This window comes from Bos taurus, chromosome 15 (assembly GCF_002263795.3).
Source record: "Bos taurus isolate L1 Dominette 01449 registration number 42190680 breed Hereford chromosome 15, ARS-UCD2.0, whole genome shotgun sequence".
NCBI classification, from domain to species: domain Eukaryota; kingdom Metazoa; phylum Chordata; class Mammalia; order Artiodactyla; family Bovidae; genus Bos; species Bos taurus.
Genome location: NC_037342.1, coordinates 82,089,439 through 82,109,998, shown reverse-complemented (window position 1 = coordinate 82,109,998; position 20,560 = coordinate 82,089,439). Strand labels below are relative to the sequence as shown.

Genomic DNA, 20,560 nt, shown 5'->3' with positions numbered 1-20,560 from the left:
AGCATCCGTGCAATTTCTGGCTAGAACAGTGACAACATGATGGAGCCAAGTGCTCACATGCCTTGTTTCAAGCCTTGGAAAGTCATCCCTAGAGATGGTAATGCTGGTGGGACAAAGTGCTAAAGGGTTTTATCAGATTCAAACAGCTGTAGATAAAAAAGGAAAGAGGATTTTTACCACTGACTGAAGATTCTACGAAATAATCATCACCCCATTTGGCAGGAAATGGCCAGAGTGGTCTTAATCCTTTTCCCCGCAAGTTTGTGGAATGAACATTAACAGTGGAGAAACCTAACAGGGAAGAACCTTTGTATTCTACTACAAGTTACTCACTAAAACAGTACTACCTTTAAGCTTAAATTGTATCTCTGGGAATGAGAGATGGGTATTACGTATAATCTACATAATTCCCTATTATCTCTGCCTCCCAGATAAGGAGCTTCAAGCTAGCATACTTTTGTTAAGCTCACAGGAAACGTCATGACCAGACCCACCTGCGAATCACTGAAGGAAGGAAGAAATGAACAGGTCCCATCCAGAGGCTGACCCAAACTAGGAAATGTTTGATTTTAATCCCTCCCCTTTAAGTAGAAAAGAAGCCTGAGTTCTAGGTCAGCCAAGACGGTTCTCTGGGACGCAAGCCAGCTGTCGTTTTGGCCTGCTGGCGTTTGAATAGTCACCGTTCCTTGCCAGGACTGTCGTCTCTTGATTTACTAGACTACCGAGCTGCAAGCAGTGTAAGACTGGACTCACTGACACCACTGTCTTCCCGACCTCGCGCACCTTCTGAAAGCCAGCCACTGTGTGCACCTCTGTTCCCTTACATGTCACACGTGCTTTTCCTGTGGCTTCCTTTAAGGTTATCTGTCTATCTGGGATTTTTAATCGTTTAATTATGATATGTCTGGGGAGTGGTTCTCCTTCTGTTTCTTCCGTTTGAGGTTTACCGAACTTATCCTAAAGGTGAAGGTGGGGGGTGGGGTACTTTCTAGGCCCTTTAAGTCTTTCCAAGTTCGTAATTTCTTATGGTTAACAAAAGAGCTCTGATTCTCTACATCTCTGTTCAAACAGTCGCCCTCTCTTGCTTTGCTGCAGGTATTCATGAAAATGGAGAGAGCGCAGCAGGCGTTGCCTGTAGAGACCCTGCCTCCAGGATCTCACAGTTCAGAGTTGCTGAGGACTGGGGGGATTGGAAGGACCTGTGGGATCAGAAAGCAGCTCAGACCTCTGGAAAAAAACGAGCCTCAGAGGGGCACTCTGCCAAACACGGGACCTGGGAGGAGGGACTCCCCACACCCAGCCACCGAAGCGCAGCTTGGTGCGTGGGTTCAGTTAAGACTCTCAGCTCAGCAGGTTGGGGATCAGACCAATAAGCACACTTTTCAAGACCACAGTAGCCAGAAGATACGTGTCATCTTCTGGAATGATCTTCTGCCTCTTGTTTCTGGCGGGGATCTCCGCAGAGACTGAGTGGGAAGACATTGTTACAGGTGAAAGCCAAGGAGGATCACTGCTCTGAGACGCCTGGCTCCTGTCTCCTCACTGAAGCGGATGAACCAAAACGTTGGATGTGGATAAGAATTTCTGAGTGCTGAGAGTTATATCAGGTGAAAAGGAAGTGGTTCCCTTTGAGAAATCTGTATCAGGCATGTACCATGTACGGAGAAGTGTCCTGATTCTGTAAGAACTTTTCCCTGGATAAGGACAGGCTTTTGTTCTGAATTGGTACGTAAATGTGGCGTGATTTGGAAACTTCTTGTTAACAGCTGGCGTGTCAGAAAAAGTAACAGCTTCTGGGAAGAAGTATGTGGGTTTGGGTGATATTTATGGAACAGTTTGTAGACATACCATGCAAACACGATCTCATTCAATTCCCTAGAAACGTTATATGGTAGTCAGATTCCCCCCCTCCCCTTGGATAAATGATGGCCAGGGAAATTAAGTGCCCTTCTTAAAGTTTCCAAAAGACGAGGTAGACTGTAGTCAACAGACTACAATCCAGATGAGATTAATATTAATTTAAAACCGTAAAAAAGAAATGTAATTTTTAAAATCTCAGTTATAATCCTCCTATATAATTTGGTGTTTCCTTCTAAATTTTTATCGTCTGTGATTTATGTGAATATGCACACAAAAAGGCCTCTAGTTATTTTTGCAGTGTCATGTCCCTCTTTTCATGTTCATCTTGAAGACTTTCTCACATGGCAACATATAACCTTCATGTGAAAATGGGTTTTAGAGTAGTAAAGGAACAATAGATCATATTTACATGAATTATATGTGTAGCAGGACACTGAGATTGTGTCCTGTACATGCCTGGGAGTTAATATTGTATTGCTTTCAAACTTTTTCAGAGTATTTTTCCTCATTTGAACTGTCTTCTTTGGATAAATTCCCAGTACTGGAATGGATTTGCCAAAGGTTTCAAACTGTGCTTCCCAGGACTTTGGCTATTATCAAGGCTGGCACCCCCCTAAAACGAATCTCCTCAGTTTTAGTCAACTGCATTTATTGAACATCACATTTGTGTTCATTTTGTGTGTGTGTGTGTGCATATATGCGAGTGCAAAAAGTTTTCCCAAATGTACTTGTCAGAACTTTAGTATTCTATCCCAGTAATCTGGCATCAAATTCAACTTTTCTTATTCTCGTGCAGTCTTTTTGTGAAATACTCCTAGCTAATGTGTGAATGGGCTTCCCAGGTGGCACGAATGGTAAAGAGCCCTCTTGCTAATGCAGGAGACATGAGACAGGAGTTCAATCCCTGAATCAGGAAGATCCCCTGGGGGAGGGCATGGCAACCCACTCCAGTATTCTTGCTTAGAGAATCCCATGGACAGAGGAGCCTGGTGGGCTACAGTCCATAAGGGTTGCAAGAGTCGGACACAACTGAAGCAACTCAGCACACATGCAATGTCTGATTAATGTTTAGAAATGATACAGTTCTACTGTCTTGATATTTTCCAAGATATGGCACAGGTACTTCTATTCTGGTCTGAGCCTTTTTTTCAAAGAAACATCTGGTAGGAATGCCCAAGCCCAGAATGTAGTTGGTTCTTCTACTGACACCTGTTGAATGAAAGAATGAGTCTTTTCCCTTGGTAAGCAGAGTGATTAAAGAGATGATTGTGTTTATGCAAGCATGTCATACATTAAATCAATAAACATTGAGTTCTTACTGTGTGCACGACAGTGTAATAAACATTGAGAATAATAGAATAAATTATTTAAGATCCTGCCCAGAGGACTGATAACCTAGAGGGCTGTAACAAGTTTTGATTGAAATGTGTACATAATCTTTGGGGGGTACAGAGAAAAAGAGTGATCTGTTCCTTTGGGATTGAGGAACTAAAGGGAGTCAATAGAGAGAAAAGGGAAATTTGAGTAAGACTTTGAAATGGGAACAAAAGCTGGATTTTGAAGGTCTTCTGGAATTAGGGCCTAAATAAAATGAAGACAGTCCAGACTTGTTAAATCAGATACTGAGTTAAAGAAATATTCTGTAGTCTTGTGTGGAAAAGAAGGACAACAGAGGAGACTAGCAGACTTCACCTTGTAGTAAAGAAAATATATATTTACAGGACTTAAGTGATTCCTACCAGCCTCAGTGACTGCCCACAGCAGCTACAATCAAGATACAAAGACCACTTCAAAAAATTAACCTAGACTGGATTAAAGGCTTAAATGTATTAAGACCTGAAATCATAAAACTCCAAGAAGAAAACATGGTGTGGGTGGGTGGGAAACTTGACCGTGGTCTTGGCAATGATTTTTTTGGTTATGACAACAAAAGCTCAAGTATTGAAAGCAGAGAATAAACACGTGGGGCTATATCAAACTAAAAATTTCTGCACAGCAAAAGAATCAACAAAATGAACAATCTATGGAATAGGAGAAAACATTTGCAAACCATTAAGGGGTTAATATTCCCCTGTCCCAGGTGACAGACAGGCTGAAGGTAGACGCAGGGGACAGAGAAGCACTTCCAGCCCAGCTACTACCTTATATTTTGAGTTACTGTGCCACGTCCAACTTTGTGCAACCTGCCAGGCTCCTCTGTCCGTGGGATTTTCCTGCAGAAATACTGGAGTGGTTGCTATTTCCTCCTCCAAGGGATCTTCCTGACCCAGGGATCGAACCAACATCTCCTGAGTCTCCTGCATTAGCAGGTGGATTCTTTATCACTGAGCCACCTTGGAATCCCTGAGGTTAGCTGCAAAATGGCCCGCTGCTTTAATTTTGCTCTCCAGGTTTTCCACTGGGAAATATTGAGGGCAGGAGGAGAAGGAGGCAACAGAGGATGAGCTGGTTGGATGGCATCACCGACTCAATGGACTTGAGTTTGAGCAAACTCCAGGAGATAGTGAGGGACAGGGAAGCCCGGCGTGCTGCAGTCCATTGGGTCACAAAGAGTCGGACACAACTGAGCAACTGAACAACAGCAACCAGGTTTTCCATAGGAATCTCTCCGTGCTGTGCTGTGCTTAGTCGCTCAGTCGTGTCCAAGTCTTTGTGACCCCTGGACTGTAGCCTGCCAGGCACCTCTGTCTATGGGGATTCTCCAGGCAAGAATACCAGAGTGGGTTGCCATGCCTTCCTCCAGAGGATCTTCCCAACCCAGGGATCGAACCCAGGTCTCCTGCATTGCAGGTGGATTTGTTACCAACTGAGCCACCAGGGATGCCCAAGAATACTAGAGTGGGTAGTCTATCCCTTCTCCAGGGAATCTTCCCAACCCAGGAATCAAACTGGAGTCTCCTGCATTGCAGACGGATTCTTTATCAGCTGAGCTACCAGAGAATCTCTGTGGTCCACCCTAAGTGGAAACATAAAGGGAAGGGAATTCTGGGAAATGTAGTTCAGCCTAGCTGAGGTGACACCTCATTTGTTGAATACATTAAGTTCTCAATAAATATTAACACTTATTGAGTGATTGAATAAGTGAATGACTTATAGATAAATAAAGCAATACTTAGGTTTCCAGTCTAGTCACAAAAGTCTATTTAAATTATAATGAAACTATACCAAAATACCATTAAATAAAATATCAAAGCCAGACTTTGGTAAGGAGAGACTTTATTTGAAAGGATTATTTCAAGAGGGAAAAGGAGTGCTGAAATAGGAAGAGGGTATTATTTCAACAGAAGAACTCTCAGATGGTAAGATCTACAAACATCTGAAAGGTCAGGCAGAAAGGGGTTGTTTCATGGAAAGGAGTCAGCAAAGTTTCATGGAGGATCATTCTGAATGCCAGTGTTGGCTTGGGCTGAGGGTGGATCACAGCCAGAGGACTGGGTGCAGGAGAGAAGACGGATTAACGTTTTGTCAAGCTTTAATCTTTGTTAAGCTGTTAGAACACTTTGTTGTGATTGTTAAGCCGGGATAAACCGTCCACCTAACCATGTAGGAAGGGAGAGTAAACAGAAAGAATCCAGTTATTTGCCCTTTTAATGGGATTGTTTGGCTTTTTGTTTGTTTGAAGTTTTTTTTTTTTTATGTTGACTTCTATGAGCTGTTGAAGATGGAGAGTTTGAAGGATTAGTACCTGGCCTTGTCACAGACAACGTGAGGGTCACGGTGAGTCTTAAGCCCAATGGGAGAAGGGCAGTTCCTTGCAGGAAGACACTCAGAAACACGAAGGGAGTGGCGGGTTTGTTGTTCTGTTTTGCTTTTTAACCATTGCTGTTTCCCAGGAAACAGGGACTTGGGCATCTTTGTGTGTCTTCCAGCACTTCTCATTCCTTGTCTGTCGATCCTCTCTTAGGTTAAGGGACCTGCCGAGATGTTCCATTTACAAGGCCCACAACTGCTGCAGATGTTAGAGAAATCCTTGAGGAAGAGTCTCCCCGAGTCCTTAAAGGTGAGAGTGGAGCATTCTTAAGGGGGAAAGGGCTAGGGACAGCTTGAGGGAAGGTGGGAAACAGAACAAGGAATCCCTGAGCACTACTCTGTGCCAAGCTCACCCACCTGGCTGCTCGTTTGGTTTACCTCACCTATCTGCAAGGCAGCTATGTCATGTCTGTAGAACCAAAGGAGAAAGGCAGGCTCAGTCATATGACTTGACCAAGATCATGCCGGTGGTGAGTGGCAGGGCTATGATTTGAACCCATTGTGATCTTTGTTGTGTGATGATGCCAAAGCTTTCCCTCGTGCCCTTCAGCTCATGTTATGTAACTCTGGAAGTTTGTTTTTTTTTTTTTCCAGAATTGGCAAAGTCGATGTTTATTCTTAGCAAAGAATCAAGTGCCTGGTGAAAAGTTATCCATTATGGTTCTTCTTTGTAATTAATAATTGGTCAAATTCTGTTTTTTCGTCAAACCCCAAGGATTATGTTTAACTTTGAATGAGACAGAAATTGTGTTTAACGAATGATCTTGTACCGTAGAGAAGTGGAAGTGTTTTTCTTGCAGTAATATATATTACAAAGGGAATAGGCTATTACTAGAGATAAAGACTGCCACTATTATGATAAAGGAATCAATTCACCGAGAAGATGTAAGAAAACCTGAAATGCATACGCCTGGCAACAGAGGCTCAAAGGACATGAGACACAAACTGAGAAAACTGAGAGAAGAAATCTGGAAGGACACAGGCGTGAAGAGCTCAGCACTTCTCGCTCAGTGATTTGTAGAATAAGCAGAAAACCTATAAATACATATGTGAACTTATTGTATATGAAATACTATGAACCAACTTGAATAAACTGACATTTATAGAATACTTCCCACAACCATGGCACGGTACATACTATTTTCAAGTGCACATGGAATGTTTAGCAAAATAGACCATATTTTTTAAAATTTTAGAAGAATTGAAGTATAGCAAGTATGTTCTTGAGCAATATAGAATTAAACTCAAAAAAAAAAAAAAAAAACCAAAACCCTGAAAGATAGCTGGAAAATACCTGAATTTCTAAAAGTATACAACACACTTCTAAATAAGTCATGTTTAAAATTACAAGGAAAATTAGAAAACATTTTAGTTGAATGAAAATAACAATACAAGGTATGAAAAGCTTTGGGATGCAACTAAAGCAGTTGATAACCGAGAAACAGATAGCATTAAGTGCTTATACTAAAAAAGAATAACAGTCTAGGGACTTCTCTGGCAGCCCACTAGTTAAGACTTGGCACCTCCAGTGAGAACGATTTTCAATACTAAGTCCATACATTTCACTTTGTATATTCTGTGAAAAGTATGAATTACCAAAGGTCACTGAAGAAGAAATATGCAACCTGAATTGCCCTCTATCCATTGGAGAAATTGACTTTGTAGTTTAAAACCTTCCAACAAAGAAAATTCCATGCTCAGATATTGTCAGTGGCAATTTCTACCACACACGTAAGGAAAAAATATCACTTCCACAAAAACCCTTGCAGAATAGAGCAGAGGAGAAAACACTTCCCAAATCATTTTATGAGTCCAGAATTACCCTGACACCAAAACGAGAACTACAGAACAATACTCTTTGTGAACAGAGATATCCATTAACAAAATAATCTCAAGTCAAATCCATCAACATATCAAAAGGATAATACATCATAACCAAGGGAAGTTCATCTTGGAAAGGCAAGGCAGATTCAACATTCAGAAATCAATCAGTTCAATTCACTGTTATCAACAGACTGGAGAAAAGCCATAGATCTTCTCTCAGTAGATGCAGAAAAATGTTTGACAGAATGTAATATTTCTGATAAAAATAAAACTCTCAGCAAACTCGAAATAGGAAGGAATTTCTTCAACCTGATAAAACGTGTACTGGAAAAATCTATGCCTAAGATTAATCTAAATAGTGAAATATTTAGTATTCTTGCTAAGGTCAGTAGCAAGGGAAAGATATTCATTCCCACCACTCCCGGTGGGAATGGTACTAGATATCCTAATCAGCACAATAAGACAAGAAAAAGAGAAATACATATTGGAAAAAAATAAAACAGTGTTTATTCACAGATGGTATAATTGTCTAATGAGAAAAATCTTAAGGAATCTACCAAAATCCCAAAGCTCCTAGATGTACAACTAGGTTTAGCAAAGGCCTTAGGGTGAATACACAAAACACAAAAATTGGTTTTCTGTGTACTCGCAATGGACAATTGGAATTAAAAATCAATACAATTTATAAGATAGACAAAAACAATAGACAACAACAACAAAAACCCTTAAGTATAAACTCTGTTAGCATACAGGGCTTGTCTGGAAAATAAACACTTTTCCTTTTAGTGATGAATCACAGCTCCAGACTTCTCAGGGCAGCATGAATATGATGTATAATTTAGTAGAGTTAATTATACTGATCATGCTGATGGGAAACCTGAAAGGAATAGCATCATATTATATCCCTTTTTGGCCGGGGGTTTGGGGGGAGCTTCCCTTGTGGCCCAGCTGGTAAAGAATCCACCTGCAGTGCAGGAGACCTGGGTTCCATCCCTGGGTTGGAACAATCCCCTGGAGAAGGGAACGGCTACTCACTCCAGTATTCTGGCCTGGAGAATCCCATGAACTCTATAGTCCACGGGGTGGCAAAGCGACGAACATGTCTTCTCCTTGGTGCCCTGACACCTTGTCTAGGGGTCATGTGTAGGCTGTGCCACAGGCGCTTAGTGTAGCCAGAGGCACGCTACACTGAGGGGTAGGGCAGGGAGCTCTTGAGAGGAACAAGGTCAGGAGTCAGACGGCTTTGATCCCAGAAATTCATTGTTTTCTGGGTAACACTGCAAAAATCTCAGTGCTCTTGCATATAAAATGAGTAAAACCAGAAAGTAAATACTCTTGGTAGACACTCCTCAACCTTGAACAGGGTTGTGTGTGTGTGAGTCGCTCAGCTGTGTCTGACTCTTTGAGAGCATGGACTGTAGCCTGCCAGCCTCCGCTGTCCATGGGATTCTGCAGGCAAGAATACTGGAATGGGTTGCCATTTCCTTCTCCAAGGAATCTTCCCAACCCAGGAATCAAACACAGGTCTCCCACTTTGCAGGCAGATATTTCATCAGTTGAAACACCAGGGAAGCCCTAAGCAGGGTTATCATTACCTTGCAGAGATGTTTGGAGGGTTAACTAAGATATGATAAAATTAATATCCAATATTTCTTGCTGCTGCTGCTGCTGTTACAAGTCGCTTCAGTCATGTCCGACTCTGTGCGACCCCATAGACGGCAGCCCACCAGGCTCCCCAGTCTCTTGGATTCTCCAGGCAAGAACACTGGAGTGGGTTGCCATTTCCTTCTCCAATGCATGAAAGTGAAAAGTGAAAGTGAAGTCACTCAGTCGTGTCCGACTTTTAGTGACCCCATGGACTGCAGCCTACCAGGCTCCTCCGTCCATGGGATTTTCCAGGCAAGAGTACTGGAGTAGGGTGCCATAACACTTGCCAAATATCAGGAACTACACCATGTATTCAGTATAACCTCAAAAGTATTTTTTCAGGAGGAGGAGGAGAAGGAACTAAATCAGTTAGGTGCCTGAATAATTTTTATCTTTACTGGAAAATTTTTCCAAGTCTACTTGGAAAATTTTTCAAGTTAAATTGTTTTCTTTTATGCTCTATGTCTGGGGTTTGAATTGTTATTTACTTTTTGTGTGGATCTCAAACTTTTTGGAGAAAATTCTTGGCACGACTAGTCTTAGCCCAACTCTACTGTAAGGCAAAGTGACTCTCAATATGAGATCCTCAGTTTTAATGAGGTTCCTTTCCTCTCTACTCACCTGATTCTTTGATGACATAGCTTTTCCCCCATAAGCAGAAATCTAGGTTATCTGTAAAATTTATCCTTGTTACAAATGTATGACCTAAAACTCATTGACTAGTTGCTAATAAGTCTCAGGTGAGAGAAAAATCTGAGTATTGCAGCCTGAAGGACTGCCCACCTATCTCCCAAGCAGAGGAAACTAAGTGGGTGTAGCTCACCTGTGAGCTTCAGTCCCTTCCCTTTGCAGTGGCTGCCTGAGTCACTATGTTCCGGTTAAATGACACTATCACGGGCACAGAAATGTGTATATAAATGCCACTGGTTCCAAACGTCATGTGGAAAGGCATGTATTTTATTTTCCTTAAAACTGCATTTAATTTCTATATTGAGCATCTGCTAATGGCAGAAATTTAATTTATAAAAACTCAGTAAAGTCAAAGTTTGGAAAACAAAGTCAAAGTTTGCCTCTTCCTCTTTTGCCTTAGTCTGACATTAACATTTCATGGTAAGAGTAGGGAAGCACGGGGTGAGAGGTGGTCCTTTGTCACTGAAATAGTCACCATTTCCTTGGGCCCTGGTCTTTGGCATTCTTCCATGCCTTCTGCTAAGGCATCTTGTTTCAATGCATCTAGGTCCTAAGGTCCACCCTTGTATGGATTGCTGTTTTTCCTCTCCCCACAACCACGTGGCTCATTCCAGTTTGGACAATCTCTTTCTCAGCCTCTTCAATGTTTTGAGGACACCAATGTTTGAACCGGAGGTTGCAAAGATTTAAAAAATTGCCCAATAAGTGTTGTCTTTGGACCTTGGCCACCAAAGCTTGTGTTGTTAACAGCATGCTTTGTCTCTACTTTTTACATAGAGGGGAATTCATTTAACCTTTATGGAAAGTGATTCGGAGATGTGTGCAAGAAAAATAGAATATTTAAATAACAGTTGGTGTTTGACCCAGAAATTCCCCTTCTAGAATTTGTAATATCAGACATATTTGCAAAGGTTTATGCAAAAGCAATGTTCACTGAAAAATAAACTGTTAAAAATAAGAAAACGCTGAAATGACCAGCAGTCAGACAGTAAAGTTGAAGTAGTCCTTCCATATAATGGATGTTATGCAGCCATTAAAAATGATTATATGGATTTCTGTTTATTGATGTGGAAACAAGCTCATAGTATAGTGTGTATGTGTATGTGAGGGGGACAGATGTTAAGTTAATATGTATTAGGTAATTAATTTCATGTTTAAGAACTGTATGTGTGTGTGTGTTAGTCACTCAGTCGTGTCCAACTCTTTGTTACCTCATGGACTGTAGCCCACCAGGCTTCTCTGTCCATGGAATTTTCCAGGCAAGAATACTGGAGTGGGTTGCCATTCCCTTCTCCAGGGGATTTTCCTGACCCAGGGATTGAACCCGGGTCTCTTGCGTTGCAGGCAGTTTCTTTAGTTTCCCTGACTGAGCCATCAGGGAACCCTGAAAACTGTGTGTGTGAGTAAATAAATGGAATAAAATGGAAAGATATAACACTAAATTCTACAACGTGTTAGTAGATTATTTTAATTTATTGATTTTATTTATCTGGATTTTAAGATATACTAATAAAATTTTTGATCTTCCCTGGTGGCTCAGACAGTAAAGAATCTGCCTTCAAGGCAGAGGTCTGGGTTCTATTCCTGGGTTGGGAAGATCCCCTGGAGAAGGAAATGGCAACCCACTCCAGTATTCTTGCCTGCAGAATCCCATGGACAGAGGAGCCTGGCGGGCTACAGTCCATGGGGTCAAAAACAGCTAGACACGACTGAGCGACTAACACACACGCACACAGTATAATGTTCTCACAGTTTGACCCCAAAGTCTATTTCCATTTGGAGTAGTAAAGTAGAACCTGAAGACCAAAATAAAGGCATATTAGGTACTTAACCTAATTTCACAGAAATAAGCCTTGTCCTGATCAAACAGGGCGCTTCACCATCGCTTCCTGATAAGCTGACCCTCTCACTTTCTCGGGATACGGCAGGTTTACGGGACCGTCTTCCACATGAACCAGGGAAACCCATTCAATCTAAAGGCCCTGGTGGACAAGTGGCCTGATTTTAAGACCGTGGTCATCCGCCCTCAGGAGCAGGTAAGGGGCCAGGGGCAGAATGAATGTGCATCTGTGTTTGCATTTGCTATGCGCCCACCAGGTGCCTGGCAATGTGGGAGACCCTGTGGATACAGAAGCGAAATGCAGTGACAGCGAACAGGCCCCTGTGCTCAAGAGCCTCAGAGTCTGGAGGGAAGCAGACAAGCAAAGCAAATGCAGCGAGGTGTGACAAGGTACAGTAAATATCGGAGAAATAGGAGGAGCGCTGGCCAAGAGACGGTTAGACTACAGAGGTCAGGATGCGGGGCAAGGACCAGAGAGCTTTCACGGAAGACGTTTTGCCAAAAGGGAATTTTGAAGAGTAATAGGTTTTTAACAGGTTGACAAGAACAGAGGTTGCGTTCTAAGCAGAGAAAGGAACACCCCAACATGTGTGAAGGTAAACATGACAACATTGTGTGCGAAGCCGCTTCGGTCGTGTCTGACTCTCTGCGACCCCATGGACAGCAGCTCACCGGGCTCCTCTGACCATGGGATTCTCCAGGCAAGAACGCTGGAGTGGGTTGCCATTTCCTACTCCAATGATAACATTAGGGAAATAAAAGGAACAGATTATGATGCTTGTATTTGGGAATATATTTTCAGTACTAGACTTTTAAAAATCACTCAGACTAAGTTGTTAATCTGTTTCAAATATAAATATGTTATCGGATCAGATCAGATGAGTCGCTCAGTCGTGTCCCACTCTTTGGGACCCAGTGAATCGCAGCATGCCAGGCCTCCCTGTCCATCACCAACTCCTGGAGTTCACTGAGACTGACATCCATTGAGTCAGTGATGCCATCCAGCCATCTCATCCTCTGTCGTCCCCTTCTCCTCTTGCCCCCAATCCCTCCCAGCATCAGAGTCTTTTTCAGTGAGTCAACTCTTCGCATGAAGTGGCCAAAGTACTGGAGTTTCAGCTTTAGCATCATTGCTTCCAAAGAAATCCCAGGGCTGATCTCCTTCAGAATGGACTGGTTGGATCTCCTTGCAGTCCAAAGGATTCTCAAGAGTCTTCTCCAACACCACAGTTCAAAAGCATCAATTCCTTGGTGCTCAGCCTTCTTCACAGTCCAACTCTCACATCCATACATGACCACAGGAAAAACCATAGCCTTGACTAGACGGACCTTTGTTGGCAATATAATGTCTCTGCTTTTGAATATGCTATCGAGGTTGGTCGTAACTTTCCTTCTAAGCATATTGAAAATGAAGTATAAAAATTCCCACATCAAAAATATGTAACGGTATAATATCATTTGATGAATTATTTGGAAGTAAAATTTAAATGTATAGTGATTTTTTTAAAGTACCAAATTAAACAGAATACAAAAATAAAGATACTTTAATTATTGAAATCTAAAAAGGGAATAATATTCACTTTTTAATGCAATCTTTAAAAAGCAGATTGTTCATGGTATTAATGGAAAGGGCATTTCTGGGCAACAATTTCCAGCTATTCTGCCCTTGTTGGGTAGTTATTCTTTGATTTCTTCCTTCAGCTTCAAAATAATATCTTCATCTTTTATTTGTTAATTTTGAGACAATGTTTTTGAGCAAATTTTGTTTTAGCTTTTTTGGAAATATGAATTATTTTTTAAACAGTGCTTTGCAGTTTACATTTTTAAGGCATCCTGGGTCTTCATTCTGCACAGCTTTATCACATGTGAGAATTCTAATGCAAGGTTACCTGTGTCCATTTCAATATTGTCCTCATAATCCATTTGTTCTAAGACTCTTTGAAACAGAGTAACATTTACTCTTGCAACTGAAGCTTGTCTTTAACAAGATTTCGTTCTTTCTCCTGAGGATTGTAAAATCACTGAAGAATGCACTCTAAACTGGTAAGTGTTTGGTTGATTTGAAATTGTCATGCAACAGAAAAATACCTTCATCAAGCTTTTCTTACTTGTAAGTGGAATCATTCATTAAATCCATGACTTAGTCGTATGGTGAAAATGATTCAGAAATGATGAAAGCACACCAAGAAGAATAGCGATATTTAGTTTGTCAAATAGCACTGTATACTGAAATACCAAACAAGTGTTCCAATCACTGCATATGATCAGTGTGATTTATTTATATTACCCAACCACACAGGAGATGGCAGATGACTTTGATCATTATACCAACACCTACCAAATCTATTCCAAGGATCTCAACAACTGTCAAGAGTCCCTTGCCACATCAGATGTCATCAACTGGAAACAACATTTGCAGATCCAAAGTACGTAAGAGATCTGGGATCTGCCCACTGAGGGGACTGCTCATATCTATACCTGGAGTGTCACTTTATCCTGAGTTCATCCCCTACAATCAGTATTTCCTACTAGACCCCAGACACTCAGCTTGATGGTGACACCCTGTGTCAGCTAACACCATCTCTTCAGTGGAGTTGAATTCAAACATTGCAAACTAGAGGGTTCTTTTAAGAACATGTGAGAAATGTAAGTTCTTTTTTTAAATTTTATTTTATTTTTAAAATTTACAATATTGTATTAGTTTTGCCAAATATCGAAATGAATCCGCCACAGGTATACCTGTGTTCCCCATCCTGAGCCCTCCTCCCTCCTCCCTCCCCATACCCTCCCTCTGGGTCGAAATGTAAGTTCTTGTTAGATGAGGATTCCTGATATGTCTTGCATACATATTGAAGGTCCCTTAGGGTGACTGGGTGTGAGAGCAGAGCTCACCCTCTGGCCTTCTTGCTGTTTGTTCTTTAGTTGCTAAACTGTGTCCAACTCTGCAACCTCAGGGACTGCAGCCTGCCAGGCTCCTCTGTCCACGAGATTTTCCAGGCAAGAATACTGGAGCGGGTTGCATTTCCTTCTCCAGGGGATCCTCCTGACCCAGGGATGGAACCTGCGGCTCTTGTGTCTCCTGCACTGGCAGGTGGGCTCTTTGCCACTGAGCCACAATTGGAATGATAAGTCCTTGTGCCATAGACACATCCCCAGTCACAGGAAAACCTGTCACTGTTGGAATCAGACTCCCTTGGGTGACATCCCTGTTCCATCTACTATTTGCTTCATGATCTTGAGCAAGTAGTGTAACGTATCTATTTTTCAGTCCCCTCACATACAAACAATGAAGATAATAGCAGTACCTGAAACTTGCGTCTGGGCTTCCCAAGGGACACAGTGGTAGAGAAACCGCCTGCCGATGTAGGAGATGTGGGTTCGATCCCTGGGTTGGGAAGATCCCCCTGGAGGAGGCAACCCACTCCAGTAATCTTGCCTGGAGAATCCCATGTACAGAGGAGCCTGGCAGGCTGTGGTCCGTGTGGTTGCAAGGAGTTGCACATGACTGAGCATGCATGCAATACATATGGTTAATGTAAGGATTAAATGCGGTATTAGACCAATACCAGGGCATGTTGAAGGTTGGCTACTATTTTTTTTTTAATTAATTTGGGCTGTGCTGGGTCTTTGTTGCTGCCCGCAGGCTTTCTCTAGTTGCAGCAAGTAGGGGCTGCTCTTCGTTGTGGTGTGTGGGCTTCTCGTTGCCGTGGGTCCTCTTGTTGTGGACCACAAGTTCTAAGAAAGCGGGCTTCAGAAGCTGCACCACACAGGCTTAGGCCCTCCAAGGCATCTGCCCGGATCAGGGACCGAACCCATGACCTCTGCATTGGCAGGCACATTCTTAACCACTGGACAACCAAGGAAGCCCAAGTTTTGCTACGATTTTTTGAATGCCACGTGTCCTCGATTCCACAGTATTTCTAGTGTTATCTCTGTATTGGGTAAGAGCAAACAGGTTGAGCCAGTCATGGTCACACGGTCGCTTGCAATACCAGAAGCAAAGTTGCTGACTTTGAATCCTGGACGAGTTTGCTGGGAACCTTCCAGAAGCATCTACAAGGGCAGTTACTTCTCCCCTAACTTTACCCCTCTCTAGGTTCACAGTCCAGTCTGAATGAGGTGGTACAGAATCTTGCAGCCACTAAATTTGTTAAGGTCGAGCACACACAGTGCATTCTGTATGTGATGCCGGAGACAGCGAGGAAACTTCTTCCTTCCCTGCCAGAGACAAAGAACTTACCTGTTGGATATGGCGCACCCAAAGCCATGTGAGTTTGAAAAAAGATGCTCTTTCACCATTGCAGAAGCGTCCCAACTTCTCTCCTTATATTCACTCTTGGCTCCCCGCAATCCATTTCCAGAGTGATGCTTTTAGAGTGTGATGTGGGTTACATCCATTCACCTGCCGAAGAGCCACTGAGGTTTCTCAGCTTGCTGTTGTTGTTCAGTCGCTAAATCGTGTCTGACTTTTTGCAACTCCACAGACTACATACAGCACGCCAGGCTTCCCTGTCCTTCACCATGCCCAGGAGTTTGCTCAAACTTATATCCATTGAGTCGGTGATGCCATCTAACCGTTTCATCCTAGTTGTCCCCTTCTCTCCCTGCCCCCAATCTTTCCCAGCATCAGAGTCTTTTCCAATGAGTCAGCTCCTCACATTAAGTGGCCAAAGTATTGGAGTTTCAGCATCAGTCCTTCCAATGAATATTCAGGACTGCTTTCCTTTAAAATGGACTGGTTGGATCTCCTTGCAATCCAAAGGACTCTCAAGAGTGTTCTCCAACACTACAGTTTAAAAGCATCAATTCTTCAGCACTCAGCTTTCTTTACAGTCCAACTCTCACATCCATATACGACTACTGGAAAAACCATAGCCTTGACTAGACAGACCTTTGTGAGGAAAGTGGTATCTCCGTTTTTTAATATGTTGTCTAGGTTTGTCATAGCTTTTCCTCCAATGAGAAAGATGGTTTTTGTTGTTGTTGTTGTTTGTTTCTTTGTTTGTTTGTTTTGTGGCTGCAGTTACCATCTGTAGTGATTTTGGAGCCCAAGAAAATAAAATCAAAGTCAAACTCCTTTATGAACTTCCAAGGTCCCATAAGACCTGGAACTCATCACCTCTCGGACTTTATCCTGTTGCCCTTCCTCACTCCCACCAGCAGCTCTGACCCTCTTTATACAACTTGATCCCATGCACCCACACATGGCTTTGGGCTGTTGCATTTCCACTTTGTCTTCCCACAATGTCCTTCCCTCTGATCTTCATATACTTGCCTCTTTATTGTCATTCATACTCTCAAATGCCATTTCTTCAGAGATGCCCAGTCCTCTGCTCCTCTCTGTGTTAAAATGACTGGAAACGTTTTACTCACAGTATCATACATCACTGACCATGGAGTTCTCCAGGCAAGAATACTAGAGTGGGTTGCCATTTCCTTCTCTAGTGGATCATGTTATATCAGAACTCTGCGCCATGTCCCGTTCATTTTGACTGGTTCTGCACAGCATGGCTCATAGGTTCATTGAGTTACATAAGCCCCTTCGCCATGATAAGGCTGTGATTCATGAAGGGGTGTAGGGGCGGCAGAGGATGAGATGGTTAGACAGCATCGCTGACTTAATGGACTTGAATTTTAGCAAACTCCAGGAGACGGTGGAGGATGGAGGAGCCTGGCGTGCTACAGTCCATGGAGGCACTAAGGCGGTGGACATGACTTAGCGACTAAGCAACATCCCACGAACACCTGAAAACGCCTCCACATCTATAGTCTCATTTGATTCTGTTGTCCACCTCAGAGGTAGACAAGATTGGAGACATTATCCCTATTTTGCTGACAGAAACAGGCTTGGATGATGAAATAGCTTGTTCAGGTCACGTGGATAGTTAAGGGTGTGATGGGCTTGAGTACATATCTCCTAGTTCCCCATCTCGAGACCCTTTCCAAAGCCCTTTACAGCCTGAAGACGACTTCAGGCTCAGTGTTCTGTGCTTCTGGGGCTGCCTGCACTCCACATCACACCCCTTCTCTGGACTTCAGTTCCCATAGTGGCCAAGGACCCTCTGACAACAACATTCTACGATTCCATGATTCCTAAGCTCTGGCTTTACCCACAGTTGCTAGCATGTGCTTTGGGGCACTCATCTATTTTCTGTTAACCTAGTTTTCTTATGGGTAAAATGCACTCTTATCAATTCCCTCATTAAATGCTGAGTCGCTGCTTTGCCGACAGCAATCGTACTTAACTTTTAGATACTTCTGACTGGAGTAACAGGCAAATTTGGCCTTGGAGGATGGAATGAAGCAGGGCAAAGGCTAATAGAGTTTTGCCAAGAGAATGCACTGGTCATAACACTCTCTTCCAACAACACAAGAGAAGACTCTATACATGGACATCACCAGATGGTCAACACCGAAATCAGACTGATTGTATTCTTTGCAGCCAAGGACGGAGAAGCTCTATACAGTCAGCAAAAACAAGACCAGGAGCTGACTGTGGCTCAGACCATGAACTCAGTATTGCCAAATTCAGACTGAAATTGAAGAAAGTGGGGAAAACCACAAGACCATTCAGGTATGACCTAAATCAAATCCTTTATGATTATACAGTGGAAGTGAGAAATAGATTTAAGGGACTAGATCTGATAGGTAGAGTGCCTGATGAACAATGGATGGAGGTTCGTGACATTGTACAGGAGACAGGGATCAAGCCCATCCCTAAGGAAAAGAAATGCAAAAAAGCAAAATGGCTGTCTGGGGAGGCCTTACAGATAGCTATGAAAAGAAGAGAAGTGAAAGGCAAAGGAGAAAAGGAAAGATATAAGTATCTGAATGCAGAAGTCCAAAGAATAGCTAGAAGAGATAAGAAACCCTGCCTCAGCAATCAATACAAAGAAAAAGAGGAAAACAACAGAATGGGAAGACTAGAGATCTCTTCAAAAAAAATTAGACATACCAAGGGAACATTTCATGCAAAATTGGGCTTGATAAAGGAGAGAAATGGTATGGACTTAACGGAAGCAGAAGATATTAAGAAGAGGTGGCAAGAATACACAGAAGAACTGTACAAAAAAGATCTTCACGACCAAGATAATCACGATGGTGTGATCACTCATCTAGAGCCAGAAATCCTGGAATGTGAAGTCAAGTGGGCCTTAGAAAGCATCACTACGAACAAAGCTCGTGGAGGTGATGGAAGTCCAGTTGAGCTATTTCAAATCCTGAAAGAGGATGCTGTGAAAGTGCTGCACTCAATATGCCAGCAAATTTGGAAAACTCAGCAGTGGCCACAGGACTGGAAAAGGTCGGTTTTCATTCCAATCCCAAAGAAAGGCAATACCAAAGAATGCTCAAACTACCCCACAATTGCCCTCATCTCACACGCTAGTAAAGTAATGCTCAAAATTCTCCAAGCCAGGCTTCAGCAGTACGTGAACCGTGAACTTCCAAATGTTCAAGCTGGTTTTAGAAAAGGCAGAGGAACCAGAGATGAAATTGCCAACATCTGTTGGATCATGGAAAAAGCAAGAGAGTTCCAGAAAAACATCTATTTCTGCTTTATTGACTATGCCAAAGCCTTTGACTGTGTGGGTCTCAATCAACTGTGGAAAATTCTGAAAGAGAGAGGAATACCAGACCACCTGACCTGCCTCTTGAGAAACCTATATGCAGGTCAGGAAGCAACAGTTACAACTGGACATGGAACAACAGACTGGTTCCAAGTAGGAAAAGGAGTACATCAAGGCTGTATATTGTCACCCTGCTTATTTAACTTATACACAGAGTACATCATGAGAAAAACTGGGCTGAAAGAAGCACAAGTTAGAATCAAGATTGCCGGGAGAAATATCAATAACCTCAGATACGCAGATGACACCACCCTTATGGCAGAGAAGTGAAGAGCCTTCAAAAGCCTCTTGATGAAAGTGAAAGAGGAAAGTGAAAAAGTTGGCTTAAAGCTGAACATTCAGAAAATGAAGATCATGGCATCCAGTCCCATCACTTCATGGCAAAGAGATGGGGAAACAGTGGAAACAGTGTCAGACTTTATTTTTCTGGGCTCCAAAGTCACTACAGATGGTGACTGCAGCCATGAAATGAAAAGACGCTTACTCCTTGGAAGGAAAGTTAAGACCAACCTAGATAGTATATTCAAAAGCAGATACATTATTTTGCCAGCAAAGGTCCGTGTAGTCAAGGCTATGGTTTTTCCAGTGGTCATGTATGGATATGAGAGTTGAACTGTGAAGAAAGCTGAGCACTGAAGAATTGATGCTTTTGAACTGTGGTGTTGGAGAAAACGCTTGAGAGTCCCTTGAACTGCAAGGAGATCCAACCAGTCCATCCTAAAGGAGATCAGTTCTGGGTGCTCATTGGAAGGACTGATGCTGACGCTGAAACTCCAGTTCTTTGGCCACCTCATGCGAAGAGTTGACTCATTGGAAAAGACCCTGATGCTGGGAGGGATTGGAGGCAGGAGGAGAAGGGGACAACAGAGGAAGAGATGCTTGGATGGCATCACCTACTCAATGAACGTGAGTTTGAGTGAACTCCGAGAGTTGGTGAGGGACAGAGAAGCCTGGTGTGCTGCAATTCATAGGGGCACAAAGAGTCGGACATGACTGAACGACTGGACTGAACTGAACTGACTGCAGGTAGGCACAAGTCCTGGGTCCTTATGGTGTAATTGCTCTTATATCAGTTTCTGAGGAAGGTACGATTGATAGGTTCACTTTATAAAGGAAGGAGGCAGAGAGACAGCATGTTTCCTGTTTGAAATCACACAGCTTTTGAATTATGAATCTGGGTAGCCTTGTTGCAGAATCTGTGCCTTTCCCTGCACTCTCAAATACATCATCTGAAGACAATTTGGGGGCAAACAATATGTATAATACTTCTCAGTATGTGTGACTTACGAGTTTTGTTTTGTTTTTTTCCTTCTTGTCAATA

General features: G+C 42.6%; 1 protein-coding gene across 7 annotated transcripts in view; it reads left to right on the top strand.

The window, feature by feature from the left end:
- Nucleotides 1-20,560, top strand: part of GAT (glycine-N-acyltransferase-like) — a 29,601-nt gene that overhangs the window by 8,183 nt on the left and 858 nt on the right. Inside the window, exons 1-7 of one of the 7 annotated variants that reach the window (XM_059874546.1) lie at nt 1,441-1,725; nt 5,513-5,577; nt 5,765-5,860; nt 11,700-11,807; nt 13,911-14,037; nt 15,708-15,879; nt 18,054-18,185. In XM_059874546.1, the coding sequence (XP_059730529.1) occupies nt 5,783-5,860; nt 11,700-11,807; nt 13,911-14,037; nt 15,708-15,879; nt 18,054-18,185 (617 nt within the window). In that variant the 5' untranslated portion in view covers nt 1,441-1,725; nt 5,513-5,577; nt 5,765-5,782. 7 annotated transcript variants of the gene reach the window in all.